Genomic DNA, 20,092 nt, shown 5'->3' on the forward strand with positions numbered 1-20,092 from the left:
ATCTGCTGCACTCTCGTGTTGCACAAATGTCACCCTGATCTGTTGCCAGTCACTCCTGACAGAAGCGCAGCCCCCGCCCTGAGCCAGAAACACGCTCCTCAAACACAGCTTCAGTTTGGTAATTGAGTAGAGATGCCCAACTCCCACTCTATGGCCAATTAACGACCCCCCTTTCGCCAGCTGAGCACAAGGGGTCACTCATTCTCCCGGAGCCGCTTGTCCGGCAGGTAAGGAGAGCCTGAGTGGGACTCACCTGTGTGACCTGGTAGCTCTCGGCTCACTCTCACGTTCCCCTCCCTGGTCTTTAAGTTGTATATCGAACAGACATTGTCCAGCCCGCCACAAGCAACGTAGTTTCCGGAGGGAGCATACGCACAGGTCATCACCCAGGAGGACCTCAGAGGGATGGCATGCATCTGCAGAACGAAGGCGATATGTGAAGATGAACAGATGAGGACTCGACGACCATTGCCAGCAGGGATTTCTCAAATGATTTCCACAGAAGCAAATATCACGAACCGTGAAAGACAACGATAAATGCTATGCCAAATAAAGTAAAAATGGCAGTAGCTTTAGAAAGTAAGCTAGGAAAAGAAAAATGCCAATCCACATAAAAATGCAGATTGCTTTTTTGGGTGTCACCACACCGCTGGGATTTTAGAAGAGTTCTTTTCATACCTGCAAGTGACCATCTAAGATAGAACTGTTGATGGCTGTCCTTCTGCAGCAAAAGAGAGTGAAGGAAACCCAGGGCTCAAACGAGTTCGCAGGACAGTCAACCCACATGATCCTAGGCCGAGATCAGAAGATCCTAGGCCGAGATCAGTGCCCCTCACTACCAACTGGGGTGACCAAAGATACAAGAGAAGATCCTGGAGAGAATGGGGGGTGGAGACTTAGCTCCAAACTCAAATTACTAACAGAGATCAGACTTGCAAGACTGATAGAGACCAGAGGAACCCCTGAGGCTATTGGGGGATGCTCTGAACTTGAACTTGAAGTCACTCCCACAGGGCTCCTTTCAGGTAAATAATAGGGGGGGCTTATAAAGCACACCCCTGAGGAATTTCCTTAAACAACCAACTGTATGAGATCAAATGACCCGAAGGCAAAGAGGAGAAGGCAAGGACAGAACAGACAGAAGAAACAACAAGAAGGCTGACACATTGTTAAAACTGAACCCAATGTCACAGCACAATGTGTACAAGAGTTATGTAAATGAGAGTCTAATCTGCTCATATAACCTTCACTTCAAACACACACACACACAAAATATATGCATTTTCAAAAATCATTCTTTTAATAGAAAATGTGAACTCTGCCATAGAGTCGATTCCAACTCCATGATCTGATTCAACAAAGTAAAACTGCCCCTAAGCGTTTCCAAGCTGTAAATCTGTAGAATAGGAAGCCTCATCTTTCTCCCACAAAATGGGAAAAAAACCAACACCCCCCACCACAGACACACCCATCCAAACTCATTGCTATTGAGCCTGTTCTGACACTCGGCCTCCCTATAGGACACACACACATTATGAAATATAATCTGTGAACAAGGATAAATTGTTCACGGGAGGAATCAACACATTACTGAATTATTGCTGTGTTCTCATTTAACTTAAAATACATGGCTAAAACAAGGAAAAATTATTTGGTTTTATGAACAAGAGATAGGCAGGATAATGCTAATTAACACAGAAAAACAAATTACAAAATGATGTTGGCTAGCCTGTGCCTATTTCACAAACGAATGTCTTCAACCACTTAACAATAACAACAACTAAAATAGTGATAGGAGGCTCCCCAGAATCGAATGGCTCTAGTCTGTGGAAGTACCCCTGAAGCTATTTCAAAGCCCCCTACCCCCCAGTCTTTCACCACCAACCAATCTAAGCACTTTCTAACATATCGACTACATCTTCTCAGCAGCCCAGAAATTCCAATCGATATCTAAATAGACCACAGAAAAGCTTTAAACTAGCCATTGGCTTAACTACAGCTAGAAATAAAAACAGCATCACTGTCATATTTGGAATAGGAACGTTTACATGTAAAAATGGTGTACGGTGCTTTCTAATGTTCTGGTATAAAACATGAGACTCAAGTAAAACACACCGAATAAGACTCCTGTAGTTGACCTTGGGAATAAAAACGCAAGCGCTCAGACGACAGTGAGAATCTGGATGGGACCAATTTCTCCCAGAGAGCAAGTTAAGTCTTAAGCAGAATAAAGAAAAGAGCCCATGGCCACCAAGCAAAGACCAGGGCGTTGAGAAGGAGGACAGTGAAATGCTACCTTATTTGTTGTGTAGCTGTCCCAAATAATCAATTTTCCATCTTGGGAAGCACTGACTAGCAGCCTGGAAAACAAACACAAGAACAGGTTGACACTGAGAGGGGAAAGTGGTTTAAATTAGTTACACATTCATCAGAGTAGAACAGCGCAGGACAGAAAAAACAAAAATTCGAATTAACTGGATATCAAAACATATTCTCCCAGCATTAAAAAACAAAACAAACAAACAAAAAACCGACCATGTGGGCGGGGCTCTAAATAGATGCGGTGGTGATTCAATGAACTATTCAATTGTATGATATGTGAATTGTGTTCCAATCAAACTTTGGGGGAAGAAAACTGAATGCATGCCCCAAATTTTCAATGCAAAATTGAGCAATGCACTAAAAGCGTTGGCTGATGATTCAATTTTGTCATGGTGGCAGTATTTCAGTCCTGGTACAGGATTAGCTGCCTGGATCAGTATTTGTTGAGTCACTGAAATTTAACAGCAGAGTATAAAAGCCTAACAATTGTATTTCACTCAATCTAAAAACGTCAACAGTGAGTTCGCCCATGCATTATTAAGTACAATGCAGGCCAGGCCTCCTGTTCTTTAGACCCACTTCTGCCAAGTGGGAGAGAAGCTACTTACACACTCAAGTGACTGAAGCGTGCCGAGGAGCGGCAGAAAACAGGCCAGAGGGCAGTTGAGCCACAAAGTGACAGCTAGTAGAGTTAATCAAGTGAGCCTTTAAAAAGAGAATGTGTCAAAAAACCACTTTTGAGAGCTAACTTCTGAAAAGCAGGGTGAAATCCAATCACTGTCAGGAGGGTGAGCAGCCCATGCACAGGGTGAACTGCAGGAGACGTGACTATCCCAGTTGAATAGCATTTGTGAGAAAAAAGAAAGACACATTGAGAAAAACAGGTTTTGTAGAAAGCCCCAAATAATTACCAGTCACTCCATTTTTGGTTTATTTGGGAATTTTATTTTTCACCGCAGTATAAAATTCAAACTATAAAAATGTATACATACAAGGGGGTGCCCCCCAAACCTGGAATTTTTTTTCAAAGCTGTGTATTTAAATGTGTTGTATAAAACAACCCTATTACCTTCAAAGTACTCTCTAATACACTTACATAATACATATGTCAAATCTGAGATTCCATCCTTGGAAACATTTTTCAAACTCATGTTTGGATGGCTGACAGCACCTCGCTCATTTTTTTCTTCACCTTTTCTACATCATCAAATTGCTGTCCTTTCGTGTCCCTCTTCATTAGTGGAAACAAAAGAAGTGAATCAGGTACAGAGGGGAAAAGAGGCATGTTGTTTTTTTGCCAAAAACTGGCACGCTGAGATGGCTGCATGAGCAGGTGCACTGTTGTGGTGGCAAAACCAGCCCCCTGTCTGCCACAAGTCAGGCCTTTTTTGTCGCACACTGTTACACAGTCTTTTCAGAACCTCTAAATAGAAAGCTTGATTAACAGTCTGACCTGGTGGAATGAGCTACAAATGTACTACAAGTCAACATTTTCATCCATTCGGGGAAGAACAAGGTTTGTCATCAATAAACACTTCACTTTTCTGAAATGAGAAAACTACTCATACGCTTGAGTCTTCCCCATAGCGTTGTCCTTGTAAGCGATGTTCAACATCACAAGAGTTTCTGCGGCATTTTTCACAAACAGAAAACAAAATTTTACAGCCACATGCTGTTCTCATAAATCAGCCATCACAAAAAAACAAGGTTCCAGCAAAACTGCTTTTCAAAAAAAAAAAATTTGGTGTGACCAGAGAGAACTTTGCTAGGCGATGCCCCTGGATTCACTAATTCAGATCATTTCTTGATGCTTCCCTAGTGGGAAACATGCGTAATACAAAAGTTCAGCTCCGCCCAAGCAAATCCAGTTTATTTGGGGGGGGGGGAACCCCCTCTTACAGTGCCAACAAACACACTCTCTTCCCTAACCTCTGCTCTCCAGTTCCCTTCCTGTGATCTGACCATTGTGGCCTTCTCACACAGTGAGCAGTTTTTAAGTTTTTTGGGAAAGATGTGACAGTGGGGCACGGAGTAGAGTGTAGACAGAACCTATTTAAAGATCCATTAGAAGAGTCAGCACGTGAAGCGCAAGGACCTTCAGTAACGAGCTGATCGTCAGAGTGAGTCTGAAGGCAACGTGAGCCTCTGACTCCTGAGGTCTTGAAAGCTATCAAGAACCATTGACCTTTTACCAAGTGACTGTTTTGCGTTCACAGTTTGGGCTACCAATCACCAAATGATTCTTCTCTTCAGCTCCTTTAGGAGAAAGAATAAAGCACATGGATTCGCTTTACATCAAGCCTCAATTGCTTGCCTTCATGGATCCCTTCAGAAGAGGTTAGCACGTGGTTCATCTGATTCCTCGTACTGGGTTAAGAGTCATCCACACCACCGCACGCACCAGAACTGCCTTTCTCTCAGTCTGAACCATACTTCATTTTATGAATAAAATATTTTTTGAGAGGTGCACTTACCTTCCTTAGTAAAGGTTTCTAAACTTGTAAAATATTAATGAAATTTTAGCGAAAGCTAGGTGTTTACATTGGCTACATCTCCTGCAAACATTTCATAAACACAACTTGCTTTTAAAACAAATATAAGCCACATCATGATTCTTAGCAAACACAGTTCTGTAGCTAGTTTGAAAACAGCAGGCACAAACCTTGAATTGTATCCCCAGTGCATTGCATAAATTTTAGCGAGGTGTCCCCTCAATGTACGTCTCGTTCGCATTTGTATTCGACCCACGGAGTCCAGATTTGATGTGATCTGTCGAAAGCAACAGACATGTGATCCTTTTTCTTAGCCCTACTTCAGAAAGCAATTCAAAACGAGAAACAATTAGCAGAGGAAGAAAAGTAGATATAAAGCAATCTCATAGTAACTGAAGACAAGTTACTATAAATCATCCCTGAGCTCTTAAGGATAACCATGTCTTAAGGATTATCATGTCGATAAAAAAATAAAGCATGATTAATTTTAAGTGATCCTATTTGCCACAATCAGTGAGGATATATTCTATACACTATTTTTTAGACAAACCTTCTAAGCTTTACGGAAAAATTAGCTACAAATGTTTACAGTAGAGGATCAAAGAGTAAAGTATTGATAACTTCAGCCTTCTATACGAGAGGCAGCAGCCCTGATAGCCCAGAGGCTCGGTGCTCAGCCGCTATACAAAAGGTCATCAGTTTGAACTCACCAGGCATCTGCAAAAGTGGATACAGCAGCTGACATCCTTTAAGGTAAGTCTTGGAAACCCGAAAGGATCGTTTAATGATATCCCAGAGTCTCATTATGAATCAGAAACAATTTGAGGGCAATGGATTTCAATTTTCAATTTGGTATAAGAAAGCCCACGCTATATTCATATAGCCCGCAGAACACTTTCTTTGAAAGTAACCAATTTTAATTAAGCTCATGAGACTTTCTTAAGAGTTTATAAAAGAAAACAAATGTTTAATTGAGGCACCATATCAGAAAGAACGTCCAAAGAAGCTTATACTATATTTATACCAGTTTACATATTTTATACGGCTTTTTTTTCCAGACAAACCTTTAATAATATACTTTATAATATCTTTGTACTGCACAACACTTGACAGAGAGCAAAGTTTCAACATAATGACCTCACTTACGTTTAAAATTAATTACTCATAAAAGAATTTGAAGCCATTTGCACTCAGTGTTAACGTATTTCAGGTGTGACTAAAACAGGGCAAAACAAACAAACAAAAACAACTTTACCTGAACGAGCGTTGTATCGCTACATGCTTTCCTGGCATCCTGAAGAAAAATGATAATGCATTTCAGTGTGGATTAGATACAATTCAAAGTCATATTTGTTTATGGCAAAAAGCATGTTTAGAAGTATACTTTTTACTGTACCACAAAATCTTGAGTTTTAAAATCCTTTCGTTTATGCTCTACGTTTTTATTGTGACAAGAGACAAAACAAAACTCATCATTGTAACTAATTCTGAGTGAGTAGCCCATTGGATTTTAATGCTGTCAGGATGCAGCGGTAACTGTCCCCACTGTCTCATGCCAGAATGTTTCCATTGCCCCAGCACAGAAGGCCCAGGCCTGCGACCCTCTTCTCTGTATCTGCTCGTCATGACTGTACCCTGGACCATTCTGGAGGCTTCGTGCAGGGCGAATCAGGTACGCGGTTACCAGGTGGGCTGCTGGCCACGAGATCAGCAATTTGACTGCACCTGGGCTTCCCAGGAGATCGATGAGGCTTTCTGCTCCTGTAAAGATTAATGGCCCCAGACACCCACAGCAGCAGCTCTACCCTGTCCTACTGGGAGCTGGGATCCTGAATCGGGTCAATGACTATGAGTTCAGTTTGGGGGTTGGAACCATCGAACGTGGCCCTTTTTTTTTTTTTTTTTAACTATTTTGCTTATTCACTAGCTTCACACTAGCTTGTTAATAAACATCATCAGTTCCATTTTTGTCTGTTTTTTTTTCATGATGCTGTTATCGGCGTTCATATACAAGTTTTGAACGAGCATGTTTTGAATTCTCTTGAGTAAATACACCCAGGACTAGCACTGGCAGCTCATGCGTAAACTTCATGTTTAAACATGCTGAGAACCTTCCAGGCTGTTTCTCAGAATGGTTGGACTATTTGATGGCCAACCTGGGGCTGCGAGTTGCTAACATGCTCAATGGCTAATGAAAAGGTTGGTAGTTCAAGTCCACCCAGCGGCACATTGGAAGACGGGCCTGGCGATTGACTTCTGAAAAAACTACCCTTGAAAACCCTTGGAATGTGGTCTTGACTCTGACACGTGTGGCACCTGCATGAGTTGGAATCAATGTCACGACAACCAGCAGGTAGGTAGGGCGGGGGGTGTAAAGTTGCATCTCATTGCAGGTTTGATTTGCATTTCCCTGATAACTAATGAAGAAGCCCTGGAGCTGCAGTGGGTTCAGCGCTGGGCTGATTACCACAAGGTCAGTGGTTTGAACCTACTGGCCACTTCACAAGATACACATGTGGTTGCCCCCGAACGATGTATAGCCTCGGAAAGTCTATGGAGCATTTCTCCTCGGTCCCAGAGGGCTGGCGGGGACCACAGCAGCCTACCAAGGGCAGGGGGCCAGGTGTTAGCAACTAATAATGCTGAGCATATCTTCATGTTCTTATCACTCACTTATACGTCTTCCTTGGGGACACGACTATTCAAATCCTTTGCTATTTTTCATTAAGCTTGTCTTCTGATTGCTCAGCTGTAAGAGATTCTATGAACTCTGGAGACTACACCCTTATTAGATATATGATTTGCAATATCCTCTTCCACTCGCTCGGCTGCCTTTCCACTTTGTTTTATTTTCTCGTTAGTGCCCGTGGATGCACACATTTTTAATTTTGATGAAGTTGTATTTACCTACTGATTGGTTTGTTCTTGTGCTATTTGGGGGCCAAATTTAACTGTTGCCTAGTTGAAGGTTGTGAAGATTGACACCTAAGTTTACGTCTAAGAACTATATAGTTTTAGCACTTTCAGTTGTTGTGGATTTGTTTTAGATAATCTTTAAATGTGGTGTGAGGCAGGGATCCCAATTTACTCCTTTGCATATTGATATCCAGTGTCCAGTCACCATTTACTAATGAGTCCATTCTCTCCCCTATCGCATGATCTTGGCACCCTAGTTGAAAATGAATTGGACATTTGGAATAGGTTGTTTCTGGACTCTCGATTCCATTCCATTGTGCAAATGTTCTTTATATATGTGTCTTTAAATTGTATCCTCTAAGAAGAGAGAGTTTGGGCTAATATGTCCACAGTATTCCAAATAAGCTTCAGCTGAAAACAAAAGTTCTAAATTCCCTTTTATTTATTCTGGCATCTAAAAGTTTCAGTGATGGGAAGGGTATTTATAGTGTATTACAGCTTGTTTCAGAAATATCTAAAGCAGGAAAAGTACTTTAAAATATTTTCCTCCAATACAAAAATAAGATATTACCTCAGGAAAATAAATTTTATGTAACAGGCAGCAATTTTTTACTGAGTGGTATATTTTTTTCATATTTTTATAATAATGGCAAATCCCTAACTTGTATGCAGTGGTTTGTGCCTCAATATTTTAGCCCTCCTACGAGACTTCAAAGAAACAAGTTATTTTCTCCATACAAACTAAAAGAAATGATCCAGGAGAGTGGACTAGAAGTGAATGTAACGAAACAAGTGAGGCAGCCCTACGAACCCAGAGAGGGGCAAACACCTTAAGGGCTTACCTGGGTGTGTCCTTGATGGCGGTCACAATACATGGCTGGTGGTGGGTCAGTCCATACTAGTGACAAGCAGGACTCCCCCAGCAGGACTGCAGGCCATGTATTTGATGTTCAACCGCACAACTTACAATGTTGCTCCACGGGCTTCCCTGAGGCACTCAGGGCATCACTCACTGCTCTGTGAGCTCCATCCAGGAGCACTTTAATCTGGGAGCTTGCCCCAAATGTCTTCAGGATGGGGTTTCCAATGGAACGGTATACTCTTTTGGGAACTTAGTCCCAGACTTGGAAGAATGTAGTATGTCCTGATAAACAACTGTATCCTGAGCATTGTCTGAGTTCTGTGTAGCTGTTGCAGTGGGTATTAGAGACTCTAGAGAGGTCAAATAGAGACCGCTAATTAAGAAAACACAGAAGACACACGGTATTTGTTGGATAAATGTTCCAGATTAACTTCTCCCAGCAGGCAAGGGAGACAGGTGTCTGCCTCAGCGTGCAGCCGTCTGGATGGGAGACTGGATCTTTGGGCTGCCGTTCTGACCTGTTTATAAACACTTGGCATATTTCCCTCTGAGGTTGCTCACAAATAGCTGCACTAATGTATGGTTTGATTGTCATTCTTAGAAACATTGTGGGTCTGAAGAACCTCAACTGGCAAGAAATAATCATGGCCACTGGTTTACAGCCATCAGAATTCCCAGGAAGGGCAGCCATGGCCTGAACCGTGTTCTGGAAATGGTGGACTTGAAGATTCATTTCTGAAAATAGGCTTTAGGAAAATGAACTCGCATTAGTCAGGCCATCGTTCTTGAGTCAGTGATTTGAGAAAAATGCTCCTCTGTGCCAGGAACTATTTTAGAACCAATGAATGAAAAACCAAACAAATGAAATCAAGTGTCAGTATAGAACTGCGCTCCAGAGACATTCCAAGCCTGCTCTTTCAGAAATCCGTCACCAAGTCTTTCTTTTAAGGCACCTCTTGGTGGACCCCAACCATCAGCCTCTCAGCTAGCAGCCGGGGCACATTAACCATTTGCACCACCACAAGATCTTATTAATATTTACAGTGCAATTAAAGAACCTCACATGGAAATTATTGCAAATCAGTATGGAAATTGAAATCAGGCTGAATACAAGAATTCTGCAAAAGTCTTTGCAGCAATCACTTGCAAATTTAATTATGAACGATTCTATTCACATGGAGAAGAACTTACTCTTATGAACACCATGATCCATTATAAAACTGCATATAAAAGAATTATCCCCAACTAAAGGCTGAACTCCATGCTGTCCACTAGTGAGCAATACCAGATCCGATACTGACATTTTTGTGCACAAGCAGAGAACTGTGGCATAGTTCTCATTCAAAATCACAGTCGACAAAAAATAAGTTTAAAAATATATATTTTTCTCTATTGGTGCTTCTAAAAAATTCTTCATGGCATTTCAGTAATATAATCCATGGGCAAACATGTGTTTACACAGCATGTGTGTATATGTATGTATATGTGATATATATATATATATATATATATATATATATATATATATATATATATATATATATATATTAGGATTACATTTCCAAAATGGAGGAAGAACTAAGGGGAAAACAGAAAAAAGGGCCTTTACATGTCGTGTGACACTAACGCAAAAAGTACATGGTATTTGAAACCACGGAGGAAATAAATACATGGCTTTGTGCTTGGGATGCTGGTGAGACACGATGATGACCGTGAACTTTCCCATCCAAGTACAAGTGGCGGAGATAGTCGTGCACAAGGAACAAGGTCCTGCAATAGAAGGAAAAACTACAAACCAACTGCCATTGAGTTGATTCCAACTCATAGCAACCCCAGAGAAGAGTTTTTGAGACCATAAATCTTTACAGACGCAGACAGTCTCATCTTTCTTCCAAGGAGCACCTAGTGGGTCTGAACCACTGACCTTGCGGTTAGCAGCTCAACACCTAACCCAAAGTGCCACCAGGGTTCCTAGAAGTACAAACCAAATGAACAAACAACCAAAGAACCCTCACTGCTATCAGGTTGGTTCTAGCTCATAACAAGCCCATAGGACAGGGTAGAACTGCCCCGTGGGGTTCTGAAACTAACTCTTTATGGCAGGAGAAAGCTTCTGGTTTGCTCATGGCTCAGTTGGTGGTTTCAAACTGCTGACCTTGTGATTAGCAGCCCAACACATAAAAAAGGTGACACCAGAGCTTCTGCAGAAGCACAAAAGTGCTGTATAAATAAGGGGCCCTGGTGGTATAGCTGTGATCCTCATGGTCAGCAGTTTGAAATCACCAGCCCCTTAGAGGGACAACATCTGGGCTATCTGCAGCCTTCAACACCATCTTAGAAGCCCACAGAAAACAGAAAAGTGGGTGAAGGGAGACATCAGACAGTGGAAGACACGACAAAATAATAATAATTTGTAAATTATCAAGGTTTCATGAGGGAGGGAGGGTGTTTTGAAAATGATAAGGGCAACAAATGTGCGTGACACAATGGATGTGTGAAAGGAGTGTGATAAGAGCTATATGAGCCCCCTATAAAATGATTTTTAAAAAAGGAGTTAGACCTGGAAATTCGCAGGGGCAGTTCTACCCTGTCCCATAGAGTTGTCATGTGTCAATAGTGATTCAATAGTAATAAGTTCATTTTGTTTTGGTGTTTGGTTCGGCAAGGATTTCATCTCACTGAGCCTGTTTCCTCAACTATAAAATAATTTCACCTGCCTCAAAGGGTTGCAATGAGGCCTAGATGAGACTAGCAGGTGACCATTTGCCTGGCCAGTCAGCTCGGGGAGCAAGTAACACAAGGGGGCAAAGACACTGGGGGACTTCACTCTGCTGGCGGCAGTAGCATCTAACACACAGCTCTGCCTAGCACGCCTTCTCGGACCAGCTCGGGCAAAACAAGCCTCTCCTTAATTCAGATGCCCAAGGCCACACCTCCTCAGGGTTCTCATTCCTAGCTCAATCTCTTCTGCTCTGCGCCATCAGGTCGAAGCCCACTCCCGCCGCCCCGTGTCAGAGTAGCCCTGCTCCTTAGCCTCTCCTGGGCAGTAGCCTGTCCGGGAGCACATTACCAAGCCTTTCCTGTGGCCCAGTGGGTTTGAACCAACAACCTACCGGGGAACATATGAGCATAGAAGCACAGTGAGACCCACTTAACCACTATGCCACCAGGCCTATTTCTATAAAATCTCCAGCTTCCTTCAACTCATGGTCCTAGGCTTGGTTATGATTTGTATCTTCTCAGGATCGGTATTTTGTAGGCACCTGTCCAGGCCTCCCTTGTTCTGCCTCTCCTGTCCTCTTTCTTCTTCTATTATCTTTGTCTTCCTTTGCCATCGTCCCTCAAGGTGGACGCGGGGTCTTCTTACATGTCTTCTGAAGTCCTTGCATATGCTTGGCTCATCTTGGAGAGGGCCACTGAGTGTTCCAAGATACCAGGGATTCTCTCTGCTTCAGGGTGATGGGAAGCCCTTCCCGTGTATTTGTCAGTTTAAGCCTTTACATCTCTTAAGCCAAACATAGGAAGCGGCTGCCAGGCTGCTCACAAGTCTTCATCCTGCTCACCAAGCAGAGCTTCCTGAAAGGGGACCTGAGTTTCCACTGTTCCAAACAAGTGACTGTCAGTGCTGCCCCCCAGGCATTGCTACCTGCATTGTAGGAGATGTACACCCATGGAGAATCCCCTGCGCTGACATGCCTTTGACACCACTGCATTTGCCAACACCTCCTATGATGGTTAAAAGTTCCCAAACTCTTGCAGTTTCGTTCAAGTCTGTTTCATAGTGTGTTTCAAAGAAGACTCACCTGGGAGGGAGGGAGGGAGGTGATGAGCTAGCCTATCAGGTAAGACTGGCAACTGGCAATCAGGTAAGCCTATCAGGTAAGGCAAGCCCAGAGCACTAAGCCCAGAGTGCTTCCTGATTGGAAGACCATCTCAGAGGGCGGAGGATTGCTCGTGTTTGAGACTAGGGGGGTGGGCAGTGGACACGCTCCCAGATCGCACTCTCTGGGATCGTTTGGTATCCTTTCTGATGAGAAGAAAGCTGTAGTCATCGGTCTTCACAAATTCAGAGTCAGTCCAGGACACTTGAATTCAACAGCGCCGCAGGAGCCTCCAGGTCAGACCATATGGCTGTCTCATGGTCTCACAAGAGTGTGACTGCCATCTCAGGGGGGTAGTGGGAAATCAGCCCTGAATGTTTGACCAGTAGGTCAGGCAGTTGGGGTGTCATGTGGACCTCCCCAGACTGGTGACTGGTGCCGGCCTATCTGGCCGTCTGAAGATGTTTTTACCAACCTGTGAGCTCTGGGGGAGAGTGGCACGGGTGACCAGCAATGAGGATGGAAAAGTAGCACTGGATTGGTGTCCTTCCTAGGCAAACTCACTGCCACTGAACCAATTCCAGCTCACCGTGACCCTACAGGACAGACACCCCTGTCGGTTTCTGAGACTGTAAATCCCTACGGGAGTAGAAAGTCTCATATTTTTTTTCATGGAGCAGCTGCTGGCTTCAAATTGCTGATCTTGCAGTTGGCAGGGGTAGTGAATTGTTGAATGTGGCTCTTTTAGCGCAAACCTCTCCCATCAAATGGCCTTTCACTGCATGGGCCTGGCAAGAAGGTGGGTGAAGATCCTGAGAGGATTCACCTGTGAGTAATTGCAGACAAGACTACCTGGAATGCCTTCCTGCTGTATGTAAAAGGAGCCCTCTGGGAAGCAGGACCGGGGACCTCCGCACCTGAGCTTCCTGCACAGTGAAGCTCCTGGGGCCAGAAGACAGCTGTTCCATCAGAGGAACAGCAGCCGGACCAGGAGTCCAAGCATGGGACAGAGTAACAGACTTCCCAAGCTAGGGAACAAGTAAAACTGAGTGCTTTCAGGCAGGAGTGCGGTGCCTCTGGCCAACGAAATGGGGAAGTCGGGCTTGCCAAGCCATGGAAGTGGGGGGCCCGTGGAGCTAAGTGACTTCAGGCTAAGGCTTACTGGAGTGAGGTGCATCTGGATACTTAATTCAGGGAGCTGGGTTGAAAGCCTTCCGGTGAGGCTTCCAGCGGAGGAGTGTGCCCCTTTGGGCATTTATTAGCAAATGTGAACTCTGAAAGTACCTTGTCCTGATGAGCGCTCAGCCCTGAGTATTTCTCACTGGCATTACTACTTGTTAGCTTCCTTAATACGCCCTTTACTCAAGAATTTGGACTGTGATTTCTATGTAGCCAGTGCAATGGATGTTACAACTCAAAGAGGTAAAATAGAAAATATTAATTAACATAGACAGCCGTTAGCAGCCAGACATGTAAGCCCCTATGCCACCAGCACTCCCGGTCCATGCTACGCACAAGTGTGAAACTTTCTTCTTCTTTTTTTAAATCGTTTTATTCGGGGGAAGTGTGAAACTTTCAAACAAGCCAGTGAGCCCTTACCTGGATCTGATTTCGCAGCTGTTCTGCCTCCTGCCGCAGCTGTTCCAGTTCACTCATCCTTGACGTTGTTTGCCTCAGGAATTAGCAAGCAAAAGCAACTGTTCAAAAGGGAAAGCAAGACACATTCAATTCTCTATTTAGCTATTGAGCATTTCAAATATACTGGCATATAAGTTACTTTTGGTCTCTCTGAAACTCAAAATAATCAATGATTATCGGAACTTAACATTGCTTGGTAAACAATCATCAAAAAGTCGAGAGGTTAGGGTCATGAAACCCGTAATACCCATCATATATGTTTACCAATTGTTAATATTTTCGCATATTCCCTTCATCTTTTGCTTTCATGCTGCAGTACTTTAGACTCAATTATATAGTCTCCCCCATCAATATTTTAGAATGCATTTATCAAACTACCAAGTGACTTTTTACCAAATTATAATTTCCTTCATTTTACCTACTGAAATTAGTGATAATCTTTAATATCTAATGCCCAGACCATTTAAAAAATTCTCCAACTGCCAATTATTTTTATATCTAATTTGTTTAAATTGGGATTCAATCATAAACTACATAATATACTTTCTTATATCTCTTAAATTTTTCATGTTAGCATAAAATTACTGCCCCCTTTAAGCATCCCATCCAATCTTTTGAGTTGCTTTTCTTTTTGACTTATCCTTGATCAAAGTATTTGTGGCATTTACATAATCTGCTGTCAACTTGAGGAAGAGGTGGAGTCTAGCCTGTCAATCAGCTCAGAGAGTTGCCCTCTCTTAGGAACAAAGATGGCCCCATTACTTGGCATTCTGCGTTCCCAAACCTCGCTCAGACGTTGGTGAAACAGAAGCAAGTATGATAGAGCAGGAGATGGCATTTATGGTATAATGGGCTGGGAAACGCTTCTAAGCTGCAGAATCGGAACATATCTGATGGCGGAGCCAGATAACCACGGCTGTTCTCTGGACGTCAAGAACGGCCAAACTGCCTTTCCCTCCTGTCCTCTATGCTGCTAAGGAGCCCAACTCGTAACCCACTGTCACCAAGGCTCTTAAGATCAAAGGAAGTATGAGCTATAGAGAAGCCATCCCCGCATGCCTTACCACCATCTCCTCCCCACCACCAAGTCAAAAAAACCAACTCTGCCATGGAGTTGCTTCTGACTCATAGTGACCGTTGTAGGAGGGTAGAGCTGCCCTTGTGAGTTTCCATGACCTTAACTCTTTATGGGAGTAGAAAGTCTCATTACTTCACTCCCCGCCCCCCAAACAGGGGTATGGCGCAATATTAAAGAAACTCCACCAATGGCGATTTCCGTTTAAGATCGAATCCGAGCCTTTTATCCTAAGTGGTTGTTGAGATGGCACTGAAGATCATTTTAAATGGAATGGTTATGAGAATGGGTTTGATGTAAGCACGGTGTTATTTTCAATCACTGTAACTTAAGTTCTTAACGAAATCGGTGACTCATTTGAACACATTTTAAATAACTGCCATATAGTGAAAGCATCATGCACTGAGCTGAAAACAACAGAGCTAGCTATCTTTTCAAAGCTCAGCTGTACTAGTTACAATTATCCAAAGATACCAATAAGACATTGTATGCAAGGCAATTTGTTAACTACAAAAAAAAGCAGTTGCACAATTCCAATGGTCTTCTTCACTTCTAAAAACGACCACAGAACTTTTTTTTGTCTTTCACACATATATATGTATTTTTTTTCTTTTTTTACATTTTATTAGGGACTCATACAACTCTTATCACCATCCATTCATATACATACATCAATTGTATAAAGCACATCCATACATTCCCTGCCCCAATCATTCTCAAGGCATTTGCTCTCCACTTACGCCCCTTGCATCAGGTCCTCACGACCATAGAACTTTTAATAAAGCAAGTATTATGTAATCTATACAATTACACTGTTCTGTTAGTGAACAGCTATTTTAATATGCATGAAACAATACAAGTATCTCTTAACTATTTTCATGAAAGCTCATAAAAGAGATCCGTATTAGAAATGGCACTTAGACCCTTACATGCTAGAGGGGAAGGGGAGCTAGGGGAAGAGCGGGGAAGCGATCATAATGACCTACTATAGCCCCCTCCCAGGAGGAAGAACAGCAGAAAAGTGCAGGGAGACAGAGGTCAGTGTAAGACATGAAAAAAACAATTTATAAATTATCAAGGATTAATGAGGGAGGCAGGGTGGGGGAGGGGAGAAATGAGCTAATACCAAGGGTTCGAGTAGGAAGAAAATGTTTTCAAAATGATGATGGCAACATACATACAAATGTGCTTGACACAATGGATGGATGGATGGATTGTGATAAGAGCTGTACAAGCCCCCAATGAAATGATTTTTAAAAAATCAAACCCTTACACATAAATTACTTTTTCTTCCTGAAAGTCTAAAACATACAGGTAAAGGTCTGTTCATCAAAGATTATTGTAGGTTGAGAATCAGGAGAACGATGAGGCTTTCTCCTCCCATAAAGAGTCGTGGTACTAGAACCCACAGGGTTCTGAGTTCCATAGAATGGTTATGGGTTGGAATCAACTCGATGACAATAGAGTTTGGTTATTATCATAATAATTGAAAAAATAATGATTGGGCATTCTTTTTGCACTCTAGATTTCTAATCTGGGTCAAAGGTTATACATTATTGACAAAGAGCAAAATCATAAATAAGATAAAGCCTTTGAGGTTTTAAAAATTCTCTGAGAAGTCAAGCGACAGCTAGGGCCATGTGTTAGCACTTACATTCTACAGGGCGTGGCTTGCAGAGAGCTGTAGTTTTCAGTGGGATCCTTTACTCCGTTTTGAGACTTGACACAATTCAGGCTCCACTGAGTTCATGCTGAACAACTGACCAGTCGCGTAGTGACAGTGAGGAGCCCCAGGGGCTTGGTGGATGACACATGGAATTGCTCATCGATAGGCCAGCAGTCCAAACAGGACAAAGCTTTCTGCTCCGTCAAGATCTAAAGCCATGGAGACGCAAAGGGCAGCTCTAATCTGTCCAATGGGACTGTTGTGAGATGGAATTCACGTGAAGGCAGTGAATTTGGTTTGCGTTTGGGTGTCTGTATTTATACAAGTCCAGGGCAAACCTAGGGGAGGCTTGCCTAAAACACGAGGGAACTCCCTAGGGACACCCCAAAGGATGCACAGACAAGAGCAGTATGTTCCCTGAAGTTGGTCACCAGGTGGCTGTGACTCACAAAGTCATGCTCAAATCCTGGTGGTCAAAGCCCCAGAACCAGTCCTGTAAACATCTACTTCTGCAATGCTGTGCGTACCCTAATCAAGGTCCTCTCCCCTAGTCTGAAGCAGTGTCTGGGATGAGATGAATTAACCTGCCACCAGTCACAATCTGGTAGCAATTTTCTTTGTCTCCAAATCATATACTGTAAGGAACTTAATCCATGGTGGTGGGGCTGAAGAAATCCATCCACCTGATGGCATCCCTTCCCAAAGGATGACTGCCTTTTGTCTTTCTCCTGTAGTAAGGTTTAACGAAAGAGTCTCTGTAAACTATGTTTAAGAATCCCTGGTGGCACAATGGATTAAGCACTGGCTTGTTGTAAGGCTGGGGGTACAAACCCACCAGCTACTCAGGAGGAAAATTAGGCTGCCTACTCTTTTAAAGCTGATAGCCCCAGAAACCCTATGGAACAGTTAATTCTACTCTGCCCTGCAAGGTCTCTAAGAATCAGAATCCACTCCCGAGCAGTGGGTTTGGGTACAGGACAGGTTTGCATTTTAGGTCTTTCCCCCCCGCGTGGCATTCTTTCTCAAGACAACAGAGATGCAGGGAGCAAACAGGTAGGAGGAAAACAAAACAAAAACAAACATAACTGAAAACTAAAAACCAAACTCACCGCCATCGAATCAATGTTGACTCATAGCAACCCTATAGGACAAGGTAGAATGGAACTTCCTCTGAGTTTCTAAGACTTTAACGCTCTACAGGAGTAGAAGGTCTGGTCTTTCTCCTGCAGAGCGGCCAGTGGTTTCAAACAGCTGACCTTGCAGTTAGCAGCGCAATGGTGAACCAGCGGTTAAGTGACGTTTGTTGTGCTTTCCTCCAGAAAGATATGAGGAAAACAAAACAAAGTCACTCAAGAGATGCGGAGATTCTAGCATAAAGTGTTAACTTGGAATTTCCTTTATGAAAGTTTTGCTACCAAATTACGCATGATATGAATCATTTTTAAAGACCCCAAACATAAAATAATTCAGCTTCTTGTGCCTGGAAAGGATGTCTGCTTTATTTGTGTTCCCAAAATAAATAAGCTAGTGCTCTCAAATCTGTTTCTCTTCACCTAAGTGCGATGTTTGAGGAATAGCTTATTCTCTCACCAAATATTTACTGAATGCCGATTCTGTGCCAGAAGCGGGGACTCCGCAAGAATAAGATATCGGCCCAGTTCTCTGAGGTCATAGCCCAAAAAGGAGGATAAACAAAGGGACCAAGACTTTGAACAGATTCATCCTGGAATGATTGCCTAACATTGGTGCCTTAAAATGTTGACTGATACACAAGCATCCCCTGGGGACCTGGTTCAAAATGATGCCGATTCAGTGTATCGGGGGTGGAAATGCAAATTCTCAGAATAGGACCAAATGGAATGAACTGTGTGAAGCCCTGAAACCAAGAAATAGTCATATAAGGCTAAAATATGCTGGCATCAACCCTGGTGTCAGATATGTTCCATATTTTGGAATTTTTCAGATTTTAACATCAAAATGCTTATCATATGATATAGATCACATAACTCCTCAACCAGATCTTGGGACAACTGTTAGAAATTCAAGTCGGATTCAGAAAAGGACATGAAACAAGGTCTATTATTACTGCCACCAGGTAGTCCTGGGCTGAAAGCTGAGAAGGCCAGCATGCTGTATTCTTGTATTTATGAACGGTTCCAAGGGATTGTGTGGATCACAACAGACTGTGGGTCACGCTGTGAAGCATGGAAATAACTGCTGTGGGAACTCCGTACACAGACCAAGAGGCAGGACTCAAGTGGAAAAAGGGCTACCTGGAGTGGTTTAAAATCAGGAAAGGTGTGTGTGTCCTTTCACCATATTTGTACAAACTGCATGTTGAGCAAATGATCTGAGCAGCTGGACGGTATGAAGAAAAACAGCATCAGGATTGGAGGGAGTCTATTGACAACCTGCGACAGGCAGATGACACCACCTTGCTTGCTGAAAGCGAGGAGGACGTGAAGCCCTTGCTGGTGAACACTCAAAGAGTGTTCGGTGTGGAGTAAGCCACGATGGAAACAGAACAAGACCCTCACACGCAGACTCATAGTCACCTCATGACAAATGGAGAAAAGACCCAAGTTGTGGAAGAATTCGTGTTACCTGGCTTCGTAAGGCCAGAGGAAGCCGCAATCAAGATATCAAATAACACAGTCCATTGAGCCATCTGCAGCAGAAAATCTTCCTCAGATGCTAGCGATCAAATATGTTGCTTCGAAGACGGACGTGTGCCTGAGCCAAGCTGTGGTCGTCAGTCACCTCGTAGGCACGCTAAAGCTGGACAACAATGTGGGAGACAGGACAAATGATTGATTTCTCTTTAAACTAGGCGTCTGGTTAGTCCTCGGGGTAAAGTGTTGGGCTGAAAACCGCCAGGTCAGTGATTCAAACACACGAGCACCTCTGTGAGAGGACCGAGGCAGCGTGCACCTCAGAGCTCTGTGATCTTAGTGATACCGAGCATCACGATGAGTTGCAACTGACTTCATGGTAATAGGTGTGGCTTGTGGCCCATGGACTATGGTGATGGCGAATAATAATAAATGTACTGTGTACTGCCAGAAGGATAGAACACCGTCTTGAAAGCAGTGTAGTCCGAGTGTTCTTCAGAAGTGAGGACTGCGAGACTTCATCTCACACATTTGCGACATGTCAGGAGGGACCAGTCCCTGGAGGAGTACATCATGCTTGGCAGGTGGTCAGAGAAAAGAGCAAGACGAATGAGATCAACTGACACAGAGGCTGCATCCAAGGGCTCAACGTCTAGCCGTCGTGAGGATGGCAGAGGAGTGGGTGGTG

The 20,092-nt window shown here is 43.2% G+C and overlaps 1 protein-coding gene across 2 annotated transcripts in view; it reads right to left on the minus strand.

The window, feature by feature from the left end:
- Window positions 1-20,092, minus strand: part of GNB4 (G protein subunit beta 4) — a 54,116-nt gene that overhangs the window by 14,867 nt on the left and 19,157 nt on the right. The window contains exons 2-7 of one of the 2 annotated variants that reach the window (XM_075556072.1): window positions 19,397-19,570; window positions 14,013-14,110; window positions 6,070-6,108; window positions 4,985-5,091; window positions 2,297-2,360; window positions 254-416 (exon numbers count right to left, since the gene is read on the minus strand). In XM_075556072.1, coding sequence (XP_075412187.1) covers window positions 254-416; window positions 2,297-2,360; window positions 4,985-5,091; window positions 6,070-6,108; window positions 14,013-14,069 — 430 coding nt within the window. In that variant the 5' untranslated portion in view covers window positions 14,070-14,110; window positions 19,397-19,570. The remainder of the gene's footprint in view (window positions 1-253; window positions 417-2,296; window positions 2,361-4,984; window positions 5,092-6,069; window positions 6,109-14,012; window positions 14,111-19,396; window positions 19,571-20,092) is intronic. The other variant, XM_075556071.1, reaches the window with a different exon arrangement.

Source organism: Tenrec ecaudatus, chromosome 8 (genome assembly GCF_050624435.1).
Source record: "Tenrec ecaudatus isolate mTenEca1 chromosome 8, mTenEca1.hap1, whole genome shotgun sequence".
NCBI classification, from domain to species: domain Eukaryota; kingdom Metazoa; phylum Chordata; class Mammalia; order Afrosoricida; family Tenrecidae; genus Tenrec; species Tenrec ecaudatus.